The sequence below is a fragment of the Hirundo rustica genome, chromosome 21 (assembly GCF_015227805.2).
Source record: "Hirundo rustica isolate bHirRus1 chromosome 21, bHirRus1.pri.v3, whole genome shotgun sequence".
Classification (NCBI taxonomy): Eukaryota; Metazoa; Chordata; class Aves; order Passeriformes; family Hirundinidae; genus Hirundo; species Hirundo rustica.
Window position 1 is genome coordinate 7,618,757 of NC_053470.1, and position 27,354 is coordinate 7,646,110.

General features: G+C 39.2%; 1 protein-coding gene across 2 annotated transcripts in view; it reads left to right on the forward strand.

Moving 5' to 3' along the window:
• The window catches only part of AMMECR1 (AMMECR nuclear protein 1), a 71,991-nt gene that overhangs the window by 38,866 nt on the left and 5,771 nt on the right, over positions 1–27,354 (forward strand). The window contains exons 3-6 of one of the 2 annotated variants that reach the window (XM_040083956.2): positions 4,889–4,999; positions 23,493–23,607; positions 25,225–25,315; positions 26,963–27,059. In XM_040083956.2, coding sequence (XP_039939890.2) covers positions 4,889–4,999; positions 23,493–23,607; positions 25,225–25,315; positions 26,963–27,059 — 414 coding nt within the window. The remainder of the gene's footprint in view (positions 1–4,888; positions 5,000–23,492; positions 23,608–25,224; positions 25,316–26,962; positions 27,060–27,354) is intronic. The other variant, XM_040083957.2, reaches the window with a different exon arrangement.

The following is a 27,354-nucleotide window of genomic DNA, read 5'->3' on the forward strand; positions in this document are numbered from 1 at the left end:
TCTATCTAAATATCATTTTACCTTCCAGTTCATCAAGTTTAATCCTTTTCACTTCAAAGTCCTCCAAGTTTTTTATTACTTGGAAGCCTTCAAATGAAACTAACATTTCTCACTCATCTTTTATAAAAGTAAATAAACATTCTTTGTCTGTTACCCTTTCTTTCCCCTGTTCTCACCTTCCCCCACTTTCTTTTTCTTCATAACAAGGAAGAAAAACTTTTCATACTGGTGGTACAAGGACAAGACCAATTTATTCATGGTTCTTGCTTCCTCTCCCGCACCCAAACTCGAAGAATCTTTCCACTTTTTTGGTAAATAAGAGGCAGCTTGTATCTAGTGCTGCTTTATATTGAAAGAAGATATTTTTAACAGTGCATTCTGTATGATGTCAGTGTAAGTTATTGGCGTGATGACTCTTAACTGTGGTAGCTGACTGATTGCTAAAATAGCTTGGAGACTTGTGTGCTTTCAGTCTAAATATTGTCAGTAACATATAGCAACAGGTGAGAAATTGGTGTAGGGGATTTTGGCTGTGAAACGTTACCACTGCCCTGAGCACACTTTTTAGCAATATGTATCAGAGAGTGTTCTGATACTTGCTTTCAGTGTTCAGATAAGTTTATACGTTGTGGCTTGCATGGAGGTTGTTCCAGTTCCCCAGGAGTTGTAACAGATTAATGCTCAGGTAAGGTTCTGGGCTGTCCTGGTTTTTTCATTAATGAGAAGGGTGTAATAGCTGGAGGTGACATGGGCAGTGCTGGTCGGGTGACCCAAGCACCTGAGCTCAGCCACACATTTTCTGCCTTGCCTTTGAGGTCGGTGTTCAGGGTGTTGGATGTATTTTAGACTCTGACAAGGGGACAGAATGTGTATGTATGCCCCTTTTGAAGACTGCTGTTGTATATAAGGAAGTAATATCAGCTTAAACTCATTGGGTTGCAGTGGTCACTTCAATTCAGTTCTGCAGCTGAAAGAAAAAAACCAATATATATGATCTGCTGGTTTTCAAGCAGTAGTGCCTGACAGCCTCCATAGCAAACATCTGAAACAGTTCCTGCTGTTTAGATTAGAGCTGGGCAAGACTTTTTGATAAGTAATCAGCTATGCAATGTCTGGATGGTGAGTTTATAGTCTCCAGGTTGCTTGTGAATTTGCTGTGGCACCTGTAAATAGTTTTGGATAGAAATACTTTTTCAATGCCTGGCTCTCAAACAAAGCAAAAAACCAAAATGTAGACCCTTGTGAAAGAAGAATGATTGTCATGTTTACAGGGGCTTCAAAGGGTCTGGATTTGGTCTCTTGTTCTGTTCCTTTATGGTTTGAAACATCTTCCACCATCTTTCACCTGCTGATACTTGGTGGTGCTCTGCAGAGCTCCTGTTAATGCTGTCAGCAGCATAGACAATGTTAGAGATTCCTGGCACCACAAAGGGAAGCTGAACAAATAAATTTCTGAGTTTGGTGGTTTAGGATAGCTCACTCCCAAGCTTGGAGCTTTTCTGCTTTTACGCTTCATCCTAAAGTGAGTAAAAGAACTGCTTGAAGCTGATTATTAGAGCACCTCCCAGGGAAGTGCAAAGTCTGGTTTGGTGAATGTTTTGTTGGTTTTTTTTAACTAACAAACAACAACAACATCTGCAGCTTTCTGACTACATGAAGAGGGAGCCAGACAGAAAGGTGAGAGCACTCCACCCAGTGTGCTCTTTGATTCTTGTGGGATTTGTGGCTTCAAGCTTCCTTAGGCAAAAAGAAGACTGGTCTGCAGGATGCCATGCATATCCTTGCTGTACAGCATTGGATAACAAGGAATCCAAGCATCTGCCACCTTTCCTGCTTCTTACTGAAGATTTTTAGGTTGAGCAACAACAACGTGTTGCTGAAAAAAAACCTCCCTTGTTTTTACTTTAAGAAAAACAGGTAACAGATGAAAAAGAAGTTTGTTTTTTTTTTTCAAGTTGAAAATGAACTGATTTACTTAGTTGCTTTTGACATCAATATCTGTGGAGTTTGGGACTTTAGCTTTAAATTTGCAGTCATGTCAGATAGCAAGTTTATTGGGTGGGTTATTGGCTTTAGAACACATGAAAAGAATTGAAGGCTTGAGGAAGATAGTTTGGCAGCTGAAGCCCAGGATGCCAATAAAAAGCAAAATAACATCACTAGTAAGAAAAATACTCTTTTCTCTCCATAGCTTGTCTAGCTTTTGTGAGCAGCTTTTCTATGGTCTTTGTTTAGTATCAGCCTAGAAAAGCTCTCTGAAGACTTCATATTAGTCTGTAAGAGTTAGTACTAAAAAGTACCAGTCGGTGTTTCTAGTTCAGAGATTCAGGTGTGAGACCCTCCTCTGTAATTCTCTCTGTGGTTCCAAACATGGATGTTCAAGAAGGCAAATTTAAACTGAAAAAAATGTAGAGAAGAGATGTAATGGTCAGAATGGAAAGGTCCCCTTTGAGAGAAAACTGAATGAGCACATCCCACTCAGCTCAGCAAAGTGAATTCTGAAGAGGCATGTGAATTATTTCTATAAATACTTTGGGGAATAAGAACCAGGAAGGGAAAGAACTATTTAAACTAAAGGACAATGTTGGCACAAGAATAGCTAGGTACAATCTGGCTGGGAAAACATTTTGGCAGGAAATTGGAATGTTTCCAGAGGTTCTGAATTTCAGCAAGGCTTTGAGGCAACCTTCAAATTCTTCATTTTGGGGATTTTGTCTCCATTATTTCTGCTTCTAACAGTAGAACATGGATCATTTATGAACAGAATTATATAATTATTCCTTACAATAGCAGGAGCCCTGAGGGCTCTTTTCAGCCTTATTTCTTGAATTTTAAGAGTTAGAATCCTCTTGGGTCACTGACTGTTCTAAATCTGTGGTCCATATTACACTTGGAAGACATCTGTGATGGTAATTGAGTAATTCTGTTCAGTAGGCTTAGATTTCCTATGTAGACATCCTCGTACCTTTAGTGGCTCCTGAGGAGCAATACAGAAGTTGAAATGTCGGAAAAACATCTTTAGTCAGACTTTGTGTTGTGTGGCAATAATGGCTACCACTGGTGGTTCATTTACCCAACCCAGTCTGAACAGGGTGTTTATGCTCCTACTACCAGTAGTACAAAAATATACATATATAACTTTTACATTTTCTCTTGGTACTCATTGACAAGGACCCTCAAAGCATATGCAAATGTTTCAGTAGTATTTGACACTCAGTGAAGTTCTCTGTTCTTCTCTTCTCCTTTTAGAGTAGCAGCAATGATGCATCTTAGAAGGAACTCAGTTTTGACAGGAAAATAAATATGTATATGTTCCCCTGAATTACAGCCCTCCACTAAGTGTATTACAGCTAATAAATCTCATAATCCAAAGATAAAGGTCAAGAGAATAATCCTAAAGTCCATTCTGAGTCTTATTCATGCTTATTTCTGTTCAAGGGGAGAGAGTGGTTTCAATGCCATTGCAATCTAATAATTTTGTTGGTACCATTAAGAGTGACAGGGATACCTTTCTTGAAAATGTAGTGAAATGCCACTTGTTGATCTGAGTGGAAAATAAATAGCCCACATTTTATTAAATGTTTGGTAATGGGCCTTTCTGCTTTATGCTTTTCAGTACTTACTAAACAACTTTTTAAAAAGGCTGAGGAGGTGGCAATAAAAAGGAAATAAAAGGAAATCCAATAGAAAACTGTGACTTCAGCTTCCTCTTTTATTCATCATCATTGAAAGAATGGAACTGGTCCAGCTCAATGGAGTCAGGAAGTTGCTGCACCAGCAGGTGGTAACAGGTTTTAGCAAGTCAGGAGAGGACTGGCTGCTGCTGTGTTAGTGCTGCAGACTGGGGCATAGCCTTTTCTGCCATCACAGGACAAGTACCTTGTGCCACACCACACAAAGCCAACGGTGTGGACGGAGAAAAGGGATGTGGGCTGTTCCTTGAGAGTTCCCAAAGTGCTCCCATCCATCCTTGTCTGTGTGTACCCCCAGCACAGTTAGACCCATCTCTGCTACACTGTGCTCCTGTCAATGCATGTTGAGTTGTCAGCTTGCTAGAAAAAGAGTAAATTTTACATGCTTTTCTTCTCCAAACATCCCTGTTCATCTCAGTATTAGAAATCCTTGTTAGGGTTGGTATCCAGGAGCCATGTTCACTCCCTTGAGAAATTCAAGTTAGCGTAGTTTTCTCTTGCCTGTGTATTGATTAATGCAATTCCCTAGAACTGCAGGGAAAGGTTTGGTCTTCAAGAGCTGTATGGTTCTCCTCTTTCTGATATTTTGGTATTTCTTTGTAACTATTGTGGTCATGTGTTCAACTTAGAGATTCTGCTCTAATTCTGGTCATTTTTGGTATTTTTAAATGCTACCTTGGGATTCATAGAAAAATATCCTTTCCTCTGGTAGTTCTTTAAGTTTAGAGGGCATCCTTAAATTTTGTTGTCTTCCAAGGATATCTGTTTCTAGCCAGCAGTATTCAGGACCAAAGTATTTGTGTTCAGGAGGATGGTTGCTAGTGTGTCAGGGGTGTTTTTCCCTTCCATTAAGGGTTCCTTATATACAGATCTCAAGGTGAACCTTTTCCCATGCCCAGGAGAAGGTTAATGGGTAACAGTAAGAAGCACTGAGCATATCGGATCTGTTACCAAGCAGTTTCATTCCGTCCCTAAACTATTTCAGTAATCTTATTTTCTATTATACACATGAACAATGTTTCAAGAGCAGTCAAAAGAATTGCTGAGGCCGTTTCTCACTGCTATGGCCTGTTCAGATACAGTTATTTTAGAGATTTTCCCCGTTGCCTGAAATGGAAGGGCACTGTTGCTGATGTTTCACACTCGCTCTCAGAACTGCTCATGTGATCACGTCTCTCTTTTCCTCCCTGCCACAGCCCACTGTTTGTAACGTGGAAGATCGGTCGAGACAAACGCTTGCGTGGATGCATAGGTACTTTTTCCGCCATGAACCTGCACTCAGGACTCAGGGAGTACACACTTACTAGGTAAGAACTTGTTTCCTGTAGCTTTGACTTACAGATTTAACTAGTCTGTTGAGGAGATGATAGGTGTGCTTTGGTTTGTTTTGGGTTTTTTGGCTGTGTCACTGTACGGGTCAGTGAAAAGCTGTGTCTCCTTTTGATGCTAAGAGAATTGCCTGGATATTTGATTACTGGTGTTAAAAACCATAAGTTGAGCCTATTCTCATTTTATTGGTCTGTAAACTACTCTCCAGTAGCTTATGGTAACTGATAATTATGGTATTTTTCCAGTGTTCAGACAAATTTTAACCTTAGTAGTTAATGTCAGGCCAGAAGACCAGATTTGGGGATTATCCTATTCACACTTCTAAAACAGCAGGTATTCTCACCTCTTCTCCATCAGGTGCTTCCAATCAGCTGCAGTTAATTTAATGCTACAAATTTCCATTACATGTTACTCTTCAGATACATCCCAGCCCCTGAGTGGGAAGCTTCTGGATGAGGGAGGTAAGTGATGATAATCCTTCACTCCCTGGCAGCATAATCTTCATGTTTTGATCTACACCTAAATTCATTCACCTTAATATTGTTCCATTTCCTTTGCCTAGAGTGAAAACTAATAAGTTTATCGCTAGAGCTAGTAGCAAGCTTTCTACTTGTTTTTCTAAGAGTTTCCTTAAGTTTATTTTCTAAAGAATCAATGGAATTTTGTTCCTCTCAGTTATGATAGACTTTATTGTGCTTTAAAATAGAAGCTGTGTTCTGGCATGTGTAAATCTCTAAAACTGTCATCACTTAAAATAATTAGTGCTTCCTGGTCACTTTAGATTTTTAGGCTTTTGTCCATTACAGGATCTTCTTCTTTGCTGTTAAAATGCCTTGTCCATCCTGGCACTAAATAATATTAAAATGGGAGATGTTCTTTCTTACATGTCCCTCTAGTTAGCTGCAACCTGAAATTAATGTCATGTTTCTCTGCTGAGCTTGAAGAAGATAACTGCTCATCTCCCGGAGAATGTACAAAAAAGATGTTCCCTTCTATCAGTCATTATAGAAAAAATGAAAGACATGGTTACCTGTGATCAGTTTCCTTCTTGTGGTCCATCTTTTCGATGATGGGGCTTCCAGAGGAGAGCATTTGAGGAATAAAAGAATCACCACTGAAGTGTCCATGGGCTTTGAGAGCTCGACAGGCATCCCTAGGAAGGGTTAGAAACCAGGACATTACAGCTTCCTCCAGCAGTATGTGGGTTAAAGGTGCTGCAGAAGGTGTGACAATTCCTGAAAGGGAAAAACTTACTCAGGAAAGGCAGAAATTAATCAACAAAGTAGCTGAGATGAGAATGGGCTCTACTGCAGAAAGTGGAACTTGACTAAAACTTTCAGTTGAGGATGCACTTCAGCTGACTGCTGTCTTTTTTTTCCTTTGACACTGGGAAGCACTTTTCTTCAGCTGTTTTGAAGACATGAACAGAATAAACAGAACCAGGTTGTTTGTCTAATTCATTCTTACTCTTTCCAGCACCTTCCGTGGAATTGTGGCCCAGCTTTCTCAGTGAAATGGTACAAAAGAACAGCTGTTCTTAAATGTCCTTTTTTGTGCTTAACAATCAAAATATCCACAATTCCTTTGACACATAATTTTATTGCAGATATGCTGAATAGTCCTTAGGATCACAGTAAATAAATTCTGTTCTTTCTAGTGGTGATCTCTGGCTGTGTATCATATCCACTGTGTAACGAACACATCTCTATCTGCACACAGTAGTGCAGTTCCTTTGAGGCAGCAAAATGATAGTTCATCTAGGAATCTGGAGTGAACAATTTCTTTCTTGGTGCACCCCCACCTTACACTTTTTTGGGTCTGTTACCAAAAATGGTGCTGATCAGTGACCATTTTGAGCTCTGTAGGTTGTTGTGCTGCTATTGCCAGTATGTTCTAAACAGGAAATTTATGTGGAATGATTCATCATTAATTGGATGCATCTGCCTAAATTCTGAGGAGGGATGAGAATACCCATAGTTAAAAAAGTTATTACTGCATTCTTTATGAAGTCTACATGTTAATTCGATTTTCTCTGCAGTTATATCAGTGAAACACAGGGGAAAGGATCTGTATTATTAAAATCTTCTGCAGAACTTTATGGAGAGAGAGATTCAGACTTGTTGATTTCTATTTCATTTTACTAGGAGATAAACCATGTCCAAATGTTCTACAGTGTTGAATATTGCATTTTAGAATGAAGAAATTTTTCCATGGGCATTTTTGTCCTTTAGACTGAATGTATTAAATTTACTATCTCACCTGAATGCATAAAAATAAACCAATCCAGATTATGAAAAATACCTTATGTTTTACAGCTCCTTCAAGAAAATACTCTGAGCTTGGAAGCAGGTTACCACAGAATTTCATAACAGGTTGATAAATTACTTTTTCATGTATTTCTGTACAGCAGTAAGACTCTAGGTTTTGGCACTGAAGTTTTAAAGTCCTGCTTTTATACACTTGACATACTGAACAAAATGGTTTCTGTTCTTTGGTTTAGTTTTAAATCTGTTTCATAGAATTTGAAGTAATATTTTGTGCCTGTTGGATGTAAAAGTATAGGTGCATAAATTTTTAACAGCGTTGGTTTAGCCCTTGGAGGTTATGATATGTACCTGGGGAGGGAGATAGTAGAGAACAGGCAGGGGAGGGGAGATGTGCATGGCACAGTCTGCTGTCGCAGAAGAAAGCAGGAAAGAGAAATGGGAGGACTCCAGGGTTGGAGTGTATTAACCTAATGGCCAAAAAGTGGCTTTAACCCACTTTTAACTAGCACAGACCTGTCTCTACAGACTATATAAAGAGTCTTGTTGTTGTGTTCCACTCACCACTCCACCTGAGGGAAGTAGCCTCTTCTTCTCCAGGCCAAACATCTCCAGCGTAAGCACCTCTCAGTTACACCATCGCATTCCCTGAAGCACAGGGTTCTGTGGGAGCAATTTCAGATTTCAGAGCACGCCATGTTCCTGGGGAAGGAAGGAGGAAGGATTGGGGTGCCAAACTGACACTCTGGAGGGAGTACTGAGTGCTTTTCCCTCAGACCAGGATGGGGGCTCCCTGGCCTCAGGAGAGTTCAGGGGCACTGTAGAGGTTGCGGGAGGGCTCTTGTGGGAATTTGGGCCCCTTGGGTTGGAAGTTGGTAATGCTGCTGTGACGTGGGCATCACCCAGTATAAGTCAGGTTCTGCTCAGCCACCAGGCAGCAGCAGAGAGAGGGGTTTGTTCTCATCACTTTGGAGCAATTTCCTATCACTAAAACTCCTTAGCAAAAGAAAGAGGTGTCTGAGCAAAAGCTGTGTTTGAAAGACATTTGGAAGTATGTAAGTGCTGAACACATTTATTATATACACATGTATATTTGTATAGAGCACATAATGCATAGCTCAGATGTGTTCTGAGCCAGAACTGGGTTGAAGTATATTAAGGCAGTTCAGCATTCATCTTCACTTTACAAATTAGAAGATGTATATAGATATGGATATATTTATGATGGTGTTGTCCTCCAGAGGTATTAATAATATTGTATCTGCAAACTACTTTTTGTTTTCAAAAATGCTGTTGTTAAAATATAAAATTAAGGTATTAGCACTGTGATCTTTGAGTATTTACTGCTTACCTCTGTTGAAACTGAGGCAAAACTATTTTAACATAGACATTTTGTACTGGCTTATGGCTTTGCCTTCCATATCATCTGTATATAGATGAGACTTTACTGAAACTTGGAACTGGTCATATTTCTAAATTTTATCTGAGCCAATAAAAGCTAGTTGCTTTACTCTGCTTGTAGACACCGACTTTACAAATAACAAACACTTCCATTTAGGTATACAATCCTAAGATCTGTTCTGGTGGAATATATGTTTATTAGTAAACCCACAATAACAGAAAGTCCAAATGAAGTATATAAATCTGAATTTATTGAGCCAGGCTTAGTTACTCTGCGTGAGTCAGTTCAGTAAATAGGTCTGTAACGATTTTATGCACACAGTGCCAGGTCGTTACTTCAGGGAACTGTTGCTTAACAGAACTGTTTGCTGCTTTCTCTCAAAGGGCAAAGCTAAACACCATACTGGCTCTTTAAGTGAAAAAAAAAACCAACGAGTTTTTGTTTTAATGGTGGGTTAAACACTTCCCCTTATTTTGTTAGGAAGGAAGATCTTGTTTAAAAGAGCTGAGCGTGTCCTAGGGAATATATGTTTTTTGCATATTGCATGTGTTGAGGATGTAATAATTCTGACTTAATTTTTTTCTTTGTTTAAAAACAAACAATCAAAACTGGTTTTGTAACGGTTTCTCTATTATTCCTGAGAAAAACCTTGCTAGACCCTTGGACCTAATGGTAGATGAGAGTCTGTTTCCTTAGCAACACTTCTTGAAAGAAAGCAAAGGAAAATGCCACAAATGGAAGGACAGACCTTAGATTATTATCTTTATGAAAGGAGGAGAGCATAATTATGCTCTCCCAAAGCTTTTTCAATAGATCCAGGGTTATCAAATATTGATAACTGTTTTACTGTTTTTCTGGGAAAACTGAGTTATAGAATATGAATGCTTTGGCACAGGAAAATGCATTACTGTGTTTTGTAGAGTAAATTTACTCTGGGAGTTGACTGTTTATGAAAGGTACCTGAAAATAAAGGAAAAATAAATTTTATAATTAAAAATTACTACAAAATTGCTGTATCTAAAAAGGCTCCATGGTGCTTAGAGGGGGTTTTACCAAGACTAAAATTTACTGTCATAAGTTTAAAGTCTCAGCAGTAGAATTTGGTGTATCAAAGGAAATGGCCAGATTTGAAATCCTTATTCCATCATCTTATTTAAAAGACATGCATTACAAATTGGGAGTTTCCAAATTGGACTTCTTATAAAACACATGCTCAGACAAAGACATGCTCAAGCAAGATAACTTTCATGAGCTGATGTAACTTGTGGTATTTGGAATCAATCAGATGTTGCTGAGATTGATTGAACTGGCTCTCTCCAGCAATTACTCAGAATTTCCAGATGGGTTTCAGGGAGGAGCCATGTAATTTGTGACTCCAGTTATTCCTGTGATGATCTTGCATTTCATGTGCTTTCCACACAGTTTCCTATTATGTGAACAAAATGATGCTTGCCCTGTAAGTTCAAAGACATAGTTCTGGTTGAGTTGAAACACTTGTTTGGTTCTAAGTCAGATATTTATTTGTCTTTGGAACACTTGACAGAAGTGTTTGGGAGGGAGGGTGGAGGCAGGGGAACTGGCCACCCTGGCTTTCCTAGCAAAGCTTTATATTGCCATAACCTTCTTTTCCTTGACATGTACAAGTTGTTGTTGGTACTTCCATGGGTTTTAGCCAACTTTTTAATCTCTTTACGTGGTAGTCTTAAGGGAAACATCCTCAAAACATTGCCTAAAAATCTTTTATAATGACATTTGCTTTCTTTTGAGACCCTTGGTGACGTACTGATTTCTGAAGTGCTACAAAGATGTGCTGAGCTATGGGCCAGTGCTGCAGAATACAGGACAGGACTGTGCTCACAGCAGAGGCATAGATGAAATGTATCCCAGAGCACTCACATTGCAAAGAAAGGATTTGTCTATTTGGAAACAGGACAGAATGGAAAAAGTTGGCACAGAAGTTACCTGCTTCTGGGTGAGTTTTTCTCTCTGGCTGTTCTCAGCTTAGCAGTAGGTGTTAATTTTTAATACAGAGCAAGGGATGTTTTCCACAGCTTTCTTGTGAGGGCAGTAAAACATCCCACTGCACAGACTGGCCAGTGCCTATAATTGAATATGAGACATCCTAAGTAAGACTCTGGGAATTGAGGTGCAGCTGTGGTATATTAGACACCTTGCCCAGTAGAAGCACAATTTGGCTCAAGGAACAGATTTTTACTGAAATCTGATGTTTTAATACCAGTTAGCAGAGATTAGGCAAGGTCACAGGAAAAAGAATTGTCTCATGCTTACAAGCTGTTTAAAATCCTTAAACTCTGCAGCTTTGTGTGGGAGGCACTGTGGGAAAGGAGTCTCAATTAAAGTTTTCAGTCTGTCAGCACCTCCTCCATTTAGGTGTTTTCTGATGCTTCCTTTTAAGACTATAAAGAAGAAATACCACGAACTGGGTGTGGGGAACTGGCCTTCAAAAGCCCTTGTTATCCCTGCTCACTTTAACACGAAGGTGTTGAAGCTTCTGAAATTGTTTTTTGCCATTTTCCATAGATCAGAGTAATGAGAGTTGCAATGATCTTGTAAACTGGAATTTTTAAATAGTACTGACAGATACCTGTTTCTAAAATTTGTTCCTGTTGACACCAGGAAGAGAGAAGTTATGTCCTTTACAAGAGCTATGCAGTTAAGATGATGGAAAAGCTCTTGGAAGAAGAAGAAATAGCCTATCCACTGCTGGAACACAGGCAGCGATAGAAATGCTGAAGAATGTCTGAAGACATCTGAAGTTAAGCACACTTCTGAGGTAGTCCTAAAGTCTTGGAGGCACAATCACTCTGCACTATTTCAGCTCATATCATGTGTGTATTTGTGAGCAAGTGACCTCGGAGTGGGGAGAGAGAAACAACACACAGGAAAGTCTTGAGAGACTTCTTGAACTTCATTGTTTACAAACGACTGGGGTTCCACTCCAGTTCATCTCCAGTTCATTGTAGGGGAGGAATATATACTTACCTGAAAATAACCAGGTTTTTCTTTTCTAACATTAATTGAAAAAGATAATATTAGAGACAGAAGCACTCCAGGTTTGTCTCTTTCCTTTGAACTGCAGATGCACTTTCCAGATTCTGTACCATTCAGATACAGTATCATTTTCAACTGTACTCCTTAGGAAAATATATGGAGTGCTGTGTACACTCTAAACGAGTGTATATTTGTGATAGCCTTTATTTTAGAAACAAACTGAATGTACTTTGATTATTTTTTTTAGCTCTGTAAATAACTGCAGTTCACAAAGCATCTATTGCTGCAAAGCTGTGTAAATAAACCATTACTTAGGAATATTTGTTGCATAACCAAAAAAATATTTCTGATCTCAAAGATTCCTACTTTTATTTGAGTTTTCAAGACTTTTAATTAAAACTTTTCTAAATATAGTTGTAATTTATATGTGGAGAATAGCTTTTGACCGTGGTGCAGAAGAGCTTTTTTTTGGTTATCAGTACAAATTTCTGTAGGAAACACTCAGTTCTTCAAGCAAGGATATTCTCTGTGGGGGAATGGTGACATGTGCCTGCGTCTTAAATATAATACGTAGGCTACAAAGTGTCAGCTCACATGCTTAAATTTAGGTTTGCTGTTCCAGTGCAATGGTATAATCTTTATTTCTTAGTGCAGATTACTTGCATTAAAGGGTCAGTTGTCAGGCAAGTAGTCTCTCAGGTTGGAGAAGCACAGTATATAAATAACTCCCCCAAGAACTTGGGGAGCTGGTGCAGATGTTCAGAAGTGCTCTGCTGAGCCTGGGCACAGCTCCTGGGAACTTCCCATCTGTCAGAAGCTGCAACCCCAGCTTCAGTGAAAGAGCCCTTTGTGATCCTGGCAATCACTAACAGTCGTGCTTGAAGCCTGTGTATGAAATCAGGTGTTGCTGACTTTTACCAGCAAGGAAAGATGACTTTTTATTTTTACTGTAGTTTTCAGTTCATTAGAATTCCCTTTGTTTTGACTGATTTGGGAAAAGAAGAAAAGCTCCTGGGTTTTTTTGAACTGTACAACTTTCTGGTACTTCTAGTTCAAGTAGTTTTATGACTTCTCTAATGCCACAATCTCAAATAGGTGTCAAGCTTCTTGTAACATGCAATTAATTTGCTACTTTAGTTATCAGCCTAATTGGGAGCAACATTCTCAGTGCTTTATTGAGAAATAAAAGCCAGATTAGAAATGCATTCACACTGGTATATTCAAACAGTATTTCTCACTTCAGGAGACTCTTCATTTCTTTCATTTAATGTTGCTAAAGTGAGTGATGTAGAATAAAAATATATTTAGTATGTAATAAAAGGTTAAGAAATTATTTTCTTCAAATATTGGCTTATATCCCATTTAACTGAAGCGTCAACGTAAAGTCAAAATATAATATGAGTCAATTGTACAAATGTTGAAAGATATATCTGTATGGAAGAAAAAGAGTTCTGTGTGCATATGTATATGCATTTAAGAGCTTCAGTTCTTATTGAAGTGGAGTTAAAAGAGCTGCTTGTGTTATCTCTGGGCCAGTTACTTCCAGGTATTGTTGTTAAAGCCCCACATGTAATGTGTTCGTTTGGCCATGAAGAAAAAATGCTTGTTATATAAGTGAACACAAAGAAGGGAAAGGAGAAATGTAATTTTAAAGTAATTGGGAGGTCACTGTAACCTTGGTTCTACAGTAGGGCATCGCTGCTTTGCACCAGAAATATTTTACACGCTGTCAAGAAATTGGTGCTGGTTTTGTTTCTGTTCCAGAAGCTTCTGCACAAATTGCAAGCTGGTTAGCTGGCCCTTTCTCCTCTGTGCTGAGGATGCATTCTGCAGTTTGCTCACTTAGCTACAGAGAGGCTTTTTTCCTTTGACCTAGACTGCTAATCCCTCACTGCAAAGAGCAGCAGCTGTGCTTTGTCTGTGGAGGTCTCTGCACCGCATGCAGCCTCATTCACCAGAGCCACCCCTCTTTGTGTGCTCAGCTTTTTCAATCACTGAAAGGGTGACTTTCTGCTTTGCTGCTCAGAAAACCCTCTTCAGTTGTGTGGAAGTCTACAATGCATGCTCTTTTTTTTTTTTAAATTCCCCACAAATGTAAATTTCCAAGAGCCATTACATATGATTTCACAAGACTGTGTTTGACTAAAGCATTGCTGACATTCAGGAGGTGAAACATTTCGTGAGTCACTTTTTAGAAAGGTGATGAAATCTATTTCCATTTAAATATTAACCACTTTAGATAGATGTGTTGAATTGCATCTCTAATGGCATGATTATGACTAAAGCGATTTTTTATGTGTCCACGCTGTATCCTCATTTAACATGGAGTAGTTGGGCTGCGGTTGGTCTCGGTACAAGTCCCTTAGTTAAACACAGTAGCAATGCTGGATGTTCCTGGTAGTTAAAAGCTGGACACATGGACACAACAATCCTTTCCTGGTTTAGGCTTCGCTGCAGTGAATGGCACAACTCTGCTGCCTTCGAAGGCAGAAGAATTTGGCCTGTAGTTTCTCTAAGATTTGATTTAAAATACCTAACTCATAAGGAGACTATTCCAATGTATGTAATGCTGTTGATTTAAATGCATTCCTTGAATACTTGAGTTATTGTTTCTGAGGCTACAGACAGATGTAGCCTAATCTGGACCTTTTATCTTCTCTTCATTTCCAAACTTCCTTTTCATTCCACTTCAGCTGTTCTTATTTCCTACTCAAAACCTGGTTTAGAGAGAAAAACATATACAGAGTGACAGCTGGCAGACTTGGAACTGGATTTGCTGTTGAGCTGAGCTTGCAAATGTTCTGTTGCTTGGGCATCTTGACCTTAGACAAGAGTGGCTTTTGAGTGCCCCATCCAGGCACTTGTGTAAGCTGAGTAGGTTGCAGGTGGTACAGAACGTGCCATCCAAGGAGACAGAACTGTGACAGGAATCTGGAAGGAATAAAAGGATGGAATCGTGACCCGCTCTCACGAGCGAGAGAGAAGTGGCAGAGTTGCTAAAAGGAGAATAAGAAGATGGCTTGCAGACAGCTCCTTTGTGTGTGGAAGGTAAAGGGAAGGAAAGGCAGGAAGCAAAGCTTCCAGAGCTATAGAATGTGTTTATGGATCTAAAACATACTCTGTTTTTGAATTGGGGATTTGTAGATGTAATGAACAATCATGGCTTGATCTTTTAATGAGATTCATATATGAAATAAAAACCTGCACATGTACAAAATGAACAGAAAAAATGTTAAGCCTTTTTTATTGCCTTAAATAGGAATTGAATTCTGTTGATGCAGCACTTTTGATGGCTGCATTCTAGAACAGTTTCATGATAGTGGGAGCAAGTGCCTAGAAACCAAGAGTCTCATGAAGTAAGGAGGGACCATTTCTTTCCCTGAGGTCTTGTTGCATGTGATGTGCCACAAGGGATTAATCTTGTGCCTATCTTTTACTGTATTTATAAAACCACTGAGAATTAGTAAGATGCTATGAGCTCATTTACCACACTGACGGCACTCGGAGCTGTGTCCCTCTGCAGATGTACTCACAGGATGTGTAAGAGATTGTGCCTAGCTAAAAACCAGTTGGTTTGAACATAATCCAAGCTGAGTTGTGATATTGATGAAACACATCTTGGGAAACAAGCCAGGATATTATTCTGTGTTTTGAATGGTTGTATTCCAGTCTGTAAGGCAGTGTGGACCTTGGGTTATTCTCAGTTTCTGTGTTTGTTAAAGAATTTCAAGACTGGATCCTGTCACCTTTTGTTTCTCAGATTATATTTGCTAATACCTTCATATTTTAGCATATTTTGTCTTCATCTTTTTCTGTGAACCATTTGCTATAATACCTCACAAAAGCAAATACGATTGAGCAACCTGGTCTGGTGGAAGGTGGCCCTGCCCACAGCAGGGGGTTGGAATGAAATGATCTTTAGGGTCTCTTCCAGAACTACTCTGTGATTCTGCAATATTTGTCCTTCTTAATTGGTTTACTGCATAATCTACCATGCCTTTTGCTTTCCTTATATTTAACCTGATTATATATTTATTTAATTTGTACATCACTGTGATTTCAGAGTCCTGATCGAAAAACAGTTTCAGTGTTTGTGGCAAACTACTGAAACTCAGGAATAAAAATTCAACTATCATATTTTTATATAAAAATGCAGTGTTTCTGGTGACAGAAGAAGTGTTGAGAAAATTAAATACTCTTTTGTTCTAGAATCTCAGCAGCAGACCCTCTTTTTTACAAGCTGCAGGAATTTGAAGATGTAAATGTTTAAGTTATCTTCCTCTATTTATATATACGTTGCTGACACATTTCGAAACATTTTTCTCTATGTACTTAAGATGAGGTCATTTTAAATTTCATAATAAATGAAAAACACCTCATTTATTTGTTCTTTTATAAAATTATGGCTTGAATGCAGCTTTAAAGAGGGAGCAATATTTTGTGAATTGCTTAAATGAGAGCTGAACTCAGCTATTATGTGGCCTTAAAGATTTCTGTCTTGACTTCAGTATGTTTTGGGGTAAAATAATGATCTTAGGTCAATATTGAGAGCTGTGCTGGAGATGTAAATTCCAGAGATTTCTTTTTATGTTCTAGAGGTTTGACTGGTTAATGTTGCTCATGCTGCGTGGTTCTAAGTGTAATTGAGCAGTTCATTTTTGTTCATTATCTAAACTTTGCCATCTGCTGGAAAGCCTTTTAGTGACATTATAATTTAGTCCAGTTGGAGCTCAATTAGAGTTTTCTGACTAGTCTGTTATCGTGTGTTCAACAAACAAAAACCTACACACCAAACCCTGGTCAGTTTTGTTGCTCAGTTTTTAAACAAGCGTCTGGAATAGCTGTGGCAATCCTACTGTGTCACACTGGGAGATGGTTTTAAGAGCTGTGGATTTAGTTTTTATGTAGCAAACCAAGACATTTCCGTGGCAATTGACACCTTTCAGCTTCCTGAATGTTTATGACACCAGCAGTCACTGGTTTTTGAATTCCATTGTCATTTATCCCAGATACATGGATGGATGTTGCAGGGACAGGTGAGGGACAATACAGGAAAAGGCAGAAAAGAAGCTGCTCCCTATGAAGAAACTCCTGTATCCAGCTGCTGACCTGATGTTCCCTTGTAGTCAGAAGATGTTTGGGGTGCAGGCAGCCGTGGGGTGCTGGATGTCCCAAACTGCCTCAGTTCAGTTCCTCTGTCAGGCTGTGCCTCTGAGTGAGCCCTTACTGAAGCTCTGCTGCATCTCAAAGTTAACAACACCATTGAAGATTTTGATTTGTTTTTTCTGGTGTAATGGGGTATATTATATAGTAATGCAGAATGATACTGTCGTGCCCTGCAGGACTAAAACTGAGAAAAATGGAGTCTTTAACTCATTTGGCCTTTTGAAAGGCCAGTAAGTCCTTCAGAAGCACTATAGTGTAAGATGTCTCATTTCAGGAAACAGTAAGGAAGTTAAAGCCGTAGAAACTTGACTCTCATGAATGGAATTAAGAACCTACAATATCACTTTGTGGATCTTCTTAGTTTTAACTGCACCTCTTGATGGGAGCAGGTTGCAGAGCTGTGATTTCTGTGGTCATATTTTTCCACATGAAGTCCATAACAGCACTTACACAGAATTCTCCTAAACTTTAAGAACCTATCCATACAAGCCTTTGTTGTTTCCTTGACACTTTATAGTAGAAAGGAAGAGAAATTAATTTCAGGCATCATGTCCACATAGTGTAGCATCATCATGGCATAATGATGAACTAGATCTATTTCGAATAATCCAGTGTGATAGAATATTTCTCTGAGTAATTGTCAGAGCAGTAGAAAAAAAACCATTTTTGTTTCTTTCTGCTAAAAAGCCCTGAACTTATGGGCGTATGGGCTTCATTCTTGTGAGCTTTCTTTTCTTACAAGAAATTTTGTCATGGTGGGTCAGTGAGGAGTTGGAGTTTTCATCTACTACGTTCACAAGGCCGAGAGACCCAGCTGAAGAAATCCCCAGGAGTTCCAGCCCATGGACACTGGGCAGGTGCACATGAACTCTGTGTCCTAAAGGGTCTCACAGTGACTGCAGGGTCCCTGAGCAGCATCTCACACCATGCCCGTCCTTCCTGTGTGCTCCTGTTAGGGACAATCCACTCCGGAGCGGATTGTGTGGCCAGAATAAGAAATTAAATAAGGATTTGTCTGGAAATTTTAAGTACTTATAGAAATATTCTGTAAAGGCTTATTTTGATTTAAGCAATTGGTGGACTTTTTAATGGAAAAACAAGGGTCCAGAACCTTTCCAGCAATATCAGCATGGTTTGATTTTTAATTGTGGTTTTCCACAGTACATGTGTGCACATAAAAATACTCTCAATGTAGCTGAAGCCATTAAATAAGGAGAACATACAGACAGCTTATTTTAGGAGCTGCTGGCTGTCTAAAATAGAGACTTAATTGTCTTATGTAGCCAACGTAGGTTGCCTTTTCTGATGAGCTTTCCTAAATGCTTAATTTATATATATGTGCTCTGATTTGTCGTGAAAGGAATGGCATTATTCTCAAAGCTAAAATAGCTGTCTAAAATAAAGTAGCAGGTTTTTCCTTCTTCCTATTAAGTTACGTGTCTGATTTCAGACAGATTGGGAGAAGAGAGACTTTCTGGCATACTTCACTTTTGTGGAGTAAAAAAATAAACTGATTCAAGAACTTGATTCAATTGATTCAAAATCTGATAGTAATAATATATAATAATAATAAAATACCAGATCTGTATTTTATTTGTCCCGCCTGAAATGCTGTTGCTGTTACCTGCTGCAGTGTGCTGATAAAATCAGCTGAGAACTTCAGAGATGTAGTTCTGTGCCACACAAGTGTGTATTTCTTTTTTTATCCTGTGACTACCACTTAGCAACATAATGTGCAGGAAGTATAAATGTTGTTCTTTCCCTTTTCTGTCTCCCAAATGTAAGGGAGGGCTCAGGAAAAGCACGTCATTGACAGTTGTTTTGTTTCCTGGAAATTTTTCCAGTCTGACCCAAAAAAAGGAGAATAATATAAATAAATGATTTTTCCTTGCCAAGTGATTTGATGTTGCGTTTAAATTGCTCCTTGAAATCTCCATTTCAATTGGCAGAATTCTGCTGGTCATAAATAAAAGTCTGTAGAAGGCTGACCTGTGGGTTGTGTTGGGCTGTCTGCTGGCTGATGCTGACAGCTAGGAGGATTGTAATCATCATAATTTCTACTTTCTGAAGTTGAGCACACTCTGCCCTGCTTTCCTGGCTTAAAAATTAATTGCATGTCGTGACTTGGAAGCTGTTAGTTTTCTCAGGTCTCTGCCAAACCAAGCTAGGAGAGCTGATTTTCATTAGGAAAATACTGGTGGTCTGCTTAAGTGCTCCTTAATTTCTTCCTCTTGAAGTTACTGAATGAAAAAGTAAAAATCTGAACTAACTTCACTGCTCAGCAGCCCAGCAATGGAACAATAAATACTTTTTTTTTTCTTCTGAAAACCTGGCACCAAGCGTCTTGCGCTGTTGTCTTTGCCGTTCCCTAAAATCCAGTAAATGTGCCACTCATTAATTTAAGGAGGTTTTGAATTAATTGAAGAACAGTATCTGGGCCCTTTGGGCTGAGTTCATTGACAAAGGGCCATTTCTTGGTTAAATTCACCTTCAGATGTAATTCTACTAAGCTTAGTCCACTCAGTGAAAATATTCCAGAATCTCAGGGTTACACTGACTGAGCTAAATGAAGAGCTGGCAGGATTTAAATCTTTTCTCTACCATCTGAAAGTAGTGCCATGGTACTGTTAATCAGAGGAAGGTAGTAGTTTGTGAAGTAAGATCTTTAGCCTACTTTTCATATGTCTGCTGATGATACTTGAAGAATTGATTAGATGCCTGAAAGTTATGGTTTGATTTAGCTGTGTCTGATATCAGAAAGTGGCTAAAAGAAAATTGACTACAATAGAGCAAACTAAAAAAGTAATGGAAAATTAATTTTTAAATTGGATTAAATTTATTAGTTCTGTTGGATTAATCTTTTGGGAGCTACATTTCTACAGGGTAGGGTGAGCAGACTGAAAGGAGAGGCTGTCACAAAAAGTAGATTTTTCGGAGTCAGGGATCTCGGATTCTATTCTCAATTCTGTCACTGACTCACTGTGTAAGCCTCCTAAATTGCATGAGTCACTTAATGTCTCTGCCTCATTCACACTTCCTATAAAAGTGAGTATTGCTTACATCATGCCCAGTGTTTGACAGCTTCCTTTGCATCTCCTCCTCCTGTGTCATGTTTAAGCCTTTGAAGTGATTTCCAGTAATGTACAGACCTGTATCCAGTTTTACCTCAACTCTCTGTCCAGTATAGGGCTGTAGATATGACTATCCCCAAAAAAGAGCTTTAGTGAGAATTCATTCATTGTGAATGTTTGTTGTTAAATAAGAATGAGTAAAATACTAGGAATTTAATGCATTTAATGCCACCATTCATCTGCAACAAAATCCTTCTTTACTATTTTTGATCCTTATAAGCCTTTTTGAAGGATCTTTTAAATTCGGTCACAAGGATTTTGAGGCATTTCTAAACAGAGTAATGAAACTCCACTACTACTTCTTATTTCCCCAATTTGTGTCCTACTGTTAGTTCCCCATCTGCCACATCTCATGTAAGAGCCTATGGTTCTTAAAGACTGAAGCTGACTTTTTTTTTAATAGCCTACAGAAATGACATATGGAGAACACAATGATGTATTCCATTTTGGTTCACCTGCACATACTATCATTTCAGGCTGTTCTAAGGGCTTCTCTAGGGGTGTTTTATAGAAAACAAGATACAGTCTTAAGGAACATAAATATGTAAGGAATAGAAATTTTTTTGAATCATCATGCTGTTTGTCACAGCAACTCAAAATACTTCAAACAATTCCCTTTTCTTTTTATGCTTTCAGTGTCTTTGAAGTGTTTGCAAGATTTTCTGTATCCCACATACAAGGAGGAGTGGTCCTTGGAAAATGAAATTGCTGATAAACGTTTCCTACAGCCAAATAAACTTCATTTGAAGAAAAGCTGAGATTTGTATAGTATGGCTCAGCTGAAGAAAAACTCATAGTTGAATAACACTTTGTTTTGGCTTTTTTCCTAACTGGCAATTACTTGATCTGAGTAGGACATCCAGGACTGCATAAATATTTAACTAGAAAGGCCATGCGTATGCGTGCGTGCATTTTGTGTCTAAAAATAGTTTTCCTTGAACAGGATTCAATTCTGACTTTACTTGCTTCACTTTTAACATGGAGCAGACTGCGTTGGAAAATGAATGCCCTTTTACTGGCCAGCTAGAATTCCCCTTGCTTGGCACTGCTTCTTTTCAACTCTTCAGTGCCGTGTACTTCCATTTAGTCAGCAGCAATCTATGTAATCTATTTCTGGGTGTGAAGGAATAAAGAACAGATGGCCTAGGAAATGCTTTTACAATTATTGGGCTTTTTCTTAAAAAGTAGTTTTGAATTCCACCTAATTTTTCCACCTTCTTTTGCTGATTATTTCCACTTACCCTTCCTTAATTCCAGGTTTAACATAAAAATTGTGGAGTTAATATTTTTTAAACCTGGTATTTAATATACCAGATTTAATTTCTTTTTCTAACAGAAGAATGACAGAAAAATACAGCTTTGAGTAAGACTGTAAAATCAAATTCTAAGGTTAGAGAAGTGCAGACACGTACAGATTCTCCTGTTCTGTTAAGAATGTTGATGGCCCACAGTTACAGGGTGATTTTTTATTCTGGGTTCAGACCAGTGCCAAGCTTTTGAGGGAAGCAGGCGTTGCCTTGTCTTGTTTTCTGCTTGCTGGGAGTTGGTCACCAGGAGGCACGTGGTGAGTGCAGCGCCGTGTCAGGAGGGGCCCAGGTCTGAATTTCCATCCACAGATGTCTGTAGAGCGTGTGAATTGTGTGGTAAGGGCCAAACTGCTCCTGGAGAAACTGATTCTCTTTCTTCCCAGAACGGGAATGGCGAAGGTAAAAGCCCATGCAAGGATTTTTATCCTTGATGGAAGTGTTGACATCTGCTGACACTTCTGAGGGTGAAGCCAGCCTGTCAGGCACTGGGAGCTGAGATTTGTACAACATGGAAGCTGCCCTTGAGGAACTGCTGGGCACCATCCTCTTGTTCCACTGGGGGGGATTTGAGAACTGAATTAGGTTATTGGTATTTTGGGATGTTGTTGGTATGCTGTGGCTGTAGGAGTTATCTCTGATGTTGCTCTGAACACCAGAGAGCAGAGGATGCCTGGCTCCAGCAGTTTCAAACTAGCCTGGAAAATCCCATCAGCATTACCTACTTTAGATACATCTTCAGTGGAAGTCATTTGTTGAAAATCACAGGCCTTATGCTTTAAATCTCTGTAGTGTTCCCAGTTCTTCACAGGTCTGTGTAGAAAAGGACTTGGGAGCCTGAGTTGCAATACTTCGTTGTGTTTTGTAATACCTGCAACAAAATATTCACCTTCTCCCCCACCCCAGAAAAACTAGGTTCTAATTTAAGTCTTCAGTGTATGGTATTAGTTCTTGATGGAAGACTATTTCTGGTTATACATATGATTATTTCCTTTAGTTAAACTTTACATGTTTTTTTCCCTCATGTGTCCTTACGTGATCCGCATTAATGAAGTTCTATTACTCTTTATACAAAACAGTGAATTCTGGTGCAGAGCTGCAGCCCTTGTTCTACCCCCATGGCCGGGGCTGTGATTATATCAGCTCTAAGGGGCAGCCACTGGCTCTAGGCCAAGTAAAACGATTAAGAACAATCTAACTGTTAGATGAAACAATGAGACATGTGAAGAGCTTGGTAGTATTTCAGTAAGTCTCTTAAATTCTCTTTACTCATCCAAAAGCACAGTTAGCAGATCACTGTTTTTGTTGGAGATGAGCATGTTTGTATTCACATCAAAGCTTAAGAGAATAAAATATTGTGATGCCATCCTCACTTTAACCTTCCCTTTGCCAGTTTAACCGGTTCCTAACCAAACTTGTGCCAGTAGGTTTTTACAGCTGTTCTCACCCCTGGCGCTGCTCGCTGCGTGTTCCAGGCGTGCTGGCCTGTGCACAGGTAGCTCCCCTGGTGTGCAGTTGATTTCACCCCACTAGGTGTGTTTGTCTGTAGAACGGTGTCAGCCGTGGATTAGCTCTTTGCAAGCTTCCTGTTACTAATCACGACATCTGCCTTGCAGAACCTCCTCCAGTCCTGTAGGTTTACAGGTCCGTAGAGCCCTTGGATGTTGTCACTTTTTTTAATTCACCTCGGCTAGTAAGCAGGAATGTTAGTCTTCTTTAGATAATATTCTGCTTGTTTGGATCTTTTTTTCATGGAATAATTAAGTTCTATGATTCGATTACTGTATTAAGTGTTTGATCACTGCCGGCTGTAGAACTTCCCCCTGCACTTTGTGTTGAGAAGCTTAATCCTTTTTGAAAGGGGTTTACGAGTTGAAAGTGGAAGAGCTGTTGCTTTTGTAACTTTTTTTCAAAAGCTTTCTGCTGTAATTATAAGATTGTCACAGTAGCGAAACCAGCTCAGGAAGGAATGACCCTCAGAACATACCTGATTGGCCAGCCAAGAACCAAAACAAATGTCTAAGGAAAAAAATAGGACTGTTGATCAGAGTGTTACACTGGTGACTGGATTATCAAACCGGTCATCATTTCATCAGGATTCCTTTTTTCTCCCTTATACTCTTCAGATTAAATCCTTGAAATTTAAAAAAAAAAAAAAAAAATCCTTTGAAATTGTGTTTTGTCTCCAACAGTGCCCTTAAAGATAGTCGTTTCCCCCCAGTGACGAGGGACGAGCTGCCACGGCTTTTCTGCTCAGTGTCTCTACTCACTAACTTTGAAGATGTGTGTGACTACATGGATTGGGAGGTAAGAATGTCAGAGATCTTTCATGAAAACGAACATCTATCGCTGTGGTCACACTGCTGAAATGATCTGCACATGTTAGTGTAGCTGTCACTGTTTTGCACTCTGTACAGTGGTTTTGTGCATAGATTCAAAAGACACTTTTTTGGTAAAACTGTCATCACCTCAGGAGTCTGAGCTGTGCAGATGGAATAAAGTTGTGGGTTTGCCCACAGAGGCACTCGAGTGTTCTGCACAGTTGTTTTGGTGTCTAAGACTCCATCAAGGAAGGTGCTGGCTGAGCAAGGGTGTCCTGAGGCCTCCATTGCAGCATCTTGCTGGTTCCTCAGTCCGTTGACTCTGGTGTTCCAGTGTGGAAGTCAACGGTCTGGTGTCTGCTCCTGGAAACAAGCACTGCACAAAACTGCAATCCCAGAACAAGCTGCTTCCCTTAGCTTGTAGAGACGTTCGCCTTCCCCCAAACTTTGTTCACTTTCAGAGCCGGTGTCCTGCACAGACCTCACGAAGTCTTTATGTGGTGAGGCCACGTAAATCATTGCTCTCATGCTGCTTACACGTGGAGCTGAATCTGTCCTAATTGCCAGGTTCTAGGAAAGCTGCATGCATCCTCTTGGAACAGCAGCATAAAAGAGATTAAGAAGCAAACGCTGACGTGTGTGTGACAGTGTATACTGATGGAAGCATCCGTCTGTAATGTTCTTTTCCCCAAATTATTTGGCATTAGACACTTGCGAAAAACAAGGTACTTGACTTAAGATGAACTCCTCATCTCAGTCATCATGTTACATTCCTCAGTCCTCTTTGAAACTGTTTTTGACTGGACATAAGAAGAATGTTGAGATTGTCATAGAATGGCAGACATTATAATGCCAGAGACACCACAAAAGCTACAGTATTTCCTTGCAATAATAACTTAGCCTGACTAAATATTTAGAAATTCTTTGGCAAAAGAAGAGGCTTTCTGTTGTATTTAGACATAAAAAAAGTATATTCAATAGAAACTGCACTTCTTAGAACCATAAGAACCATAGCATTTAGATCTTGGCATGCCATAGTGTATAAATATTATTAGGTGCTGTTTCATTGTCTCAATAATAAACTTCTAAGATGACCCCAGTATTCATCCTTAAGGAAAAGCTGAAAACAAAGTTAAAAAATACATTTTCCCTGGGAAAGACTTTTTTATCCCAAAGGTTTTTACCTTTGTTCTTTGGGCAACTGTTGATTCATAACTGATACTGTATCAAAAAAAAGAGGCTTTTACTTTCTATGCCCTTTCTATATTTTGCTGCAGAACTTGTGAGACTTTATCAACAGAGTAAGCATAATGCAGAACTCCAGTGTTTCTGAATTCTGATGGATTTTATGGATTCTCACAGTTGTTCTTATTTGGAAAGCCCTGATTAGCAAGAGAAGAATGCAGGGGTCAAAAATATAAGGGGCCTTGTGTCGCTTAGTTACTCTCTCCTATTTCATTTAAGGTTTTCTAATAAGTTTTCAAAACCCTTCACCTGTGAAACTGTTAACCACTGAGAGTTCACATTTGGGCTTTTCCCATGTCAGAAAGCTGCTGTGTCCCTTCTCTGGTCACGTACTGACCAAGCTGGCGATCTCTTGCAGGTGGGTGTACACGGCATTAGGATAGAGTTCATCAACGAGAAAGGATCGAAGCGCACGGCCACCTACCTACCCGAGGTTGCAAAGGAGCAAGGTCATTGTTGCACTTTCTTTCCTATGATCTGGTGAAGAATTTAAACATTCCTAGAAATCTAAAATGCAGTGTTTGACCTTGCACTGATGTCAGATGATGGAGCAATATTTAACTGTAAGAAGACTCTTCTATAAAACGCCAATTTCGTGCCTGTGTCAGTCTCCCAGAGGGATTCAGTAAAGTGTAGCTGGTTTTTAAGCCAGTCATAAATGCAGCGTAGCTATAGGCACATAAAATGTGGAGGGGTGGTACAGTGCTGTCAGCCAGGCTAACAGTTCTTCCAAGCTGCCAGTTTTTGTGTGGCTGCTAGGCTGGGATGTAAGGGAGGTGCAAGAAGCTTTGTTAAATGTTGGGACGGCCGAGCAATTACCTTAACCCTGATTTATTCCTGAATTCCTGAAGTTGTTTTTCAGTTAGGTCCTTTCTGCTAGTACTCAATTCCTGTTACAAACAGGCTTTCCCAGGGTTTTCAATGGATGGAAGGAAATTATTTTCAATATGGAAGTACAAAATAATGTTGTTTAAAGTCCCTTTTAGTAAAGGCACGGACTTAAGTTTGTGAATTTAAAAAACTAGAGCAGATTTGTTGAAGAGTCTTTTGCTGATTCTGAGCACTCACTGTTCTTTTATTTCCAAGGTTGATAGTGTGTCTCAGTATTTACAGTTTGCATTACTGCTGCTTTTTTTTTTTTTTTTTAACCTTTTTTTAGTCTGTCTACAAAGGGTTCAGCTGGTATCTTTACTGAGAATTCTTTTTAATTGATAATTCTGTTTCTAGATAGTTTCTTCAAAGTCTAGAGGTGTTCCAAGCTATTTTTAAAATTCAGGAACTGTGTGGGAAATGTGTCTAAATTTCTGAATAGTTTTAGTAGACCATGAATTCAGTTTGGTTCTTTAAAGTCTCCAGAACTACTCATTTGTGTTTTGTATGTGCCCCTATCTGCTGTGGTTTTTGCAGGTTTTTTAATGTAACAATGTAACCAGTTATTGCATCTTTAGGAAATAACGTGTCTTAACAGCTATTTAAAATATGAGAATTTTAAAATAAATAGGAGGTTTGGATAGCATGAGGATTTTACTGAGAACAGTAATGAATCTGTATTTTTAATCCATCGCTTCTTTCGTTATCCAGACACCTCTAATATCTAGTTATTCTAAAATCAGCCATATCTCTGGAAATATAAAGGAGTCTGATTTCAAGTTCTCTGCGTATGTTCAACTAATAATTATTTTGAATGTTATATAGAAATTTAGTTTTCCATATTGTCATGACCATTTCTAATATCTAAAGTGGCTGTGATACATCATCATACCTGAATATTTTGGAAAAGTTAAGTTTGGTGTCACACACCCAGTCTGTGACACCTGAGTAGATTGGGTTCACCTTAATATATTTCAGCTGTGAGATGAAAAATATATATTGTTTGCAGAGTGAAAAATACATGTTGTAGAGCTGTGTGTGTAAAGAAATCCTAAATGTGGTATTTCCTTGAGCTCTTCTGAAGGAGGGAAGCACGTTTTGGTTTATCCCAAATGCCAGCAGAGCCCCTGTGCTCTCAGCAGCACCACACACCGTTCTGTGCTTTTGCATCATCTCTTCCTGTTGCTTCGTTTCTCACTAATTTGTGCTCCTGTAAAATTCAACAGGATGGGACCACATTCAAACCATAGATTCCTTGTTGAGGAAAGGAGGCTACAAAGCTCCGATTACTAATGAATTCAGGAAAACAATAAAGCTAACCAGGTATGCACTGGGACCGCACACAGCCCTGTTGTACTGCTGGGAGGTGCTCCTTCCTGGTAAGTGCTCCTGCAGCTGGACATGGGCAACTCTTCATTCATGATCTGTTTCTACAAGAGCAGTACAGACTCAGGAGAAGCCTTGCACAGGGGTGAGTGGCACTAAGGAGGAACAGGTGGCTGTTCAATACCACAGTGTTTGGATATTTCCATATTTGGGTTGATGACTCTGCAGCGTTGCAGCTCTGGCTCCTCACTGAGGGTTTTTTGGCTGTAGTGGTTGTTCAGGGCTGTGGTTA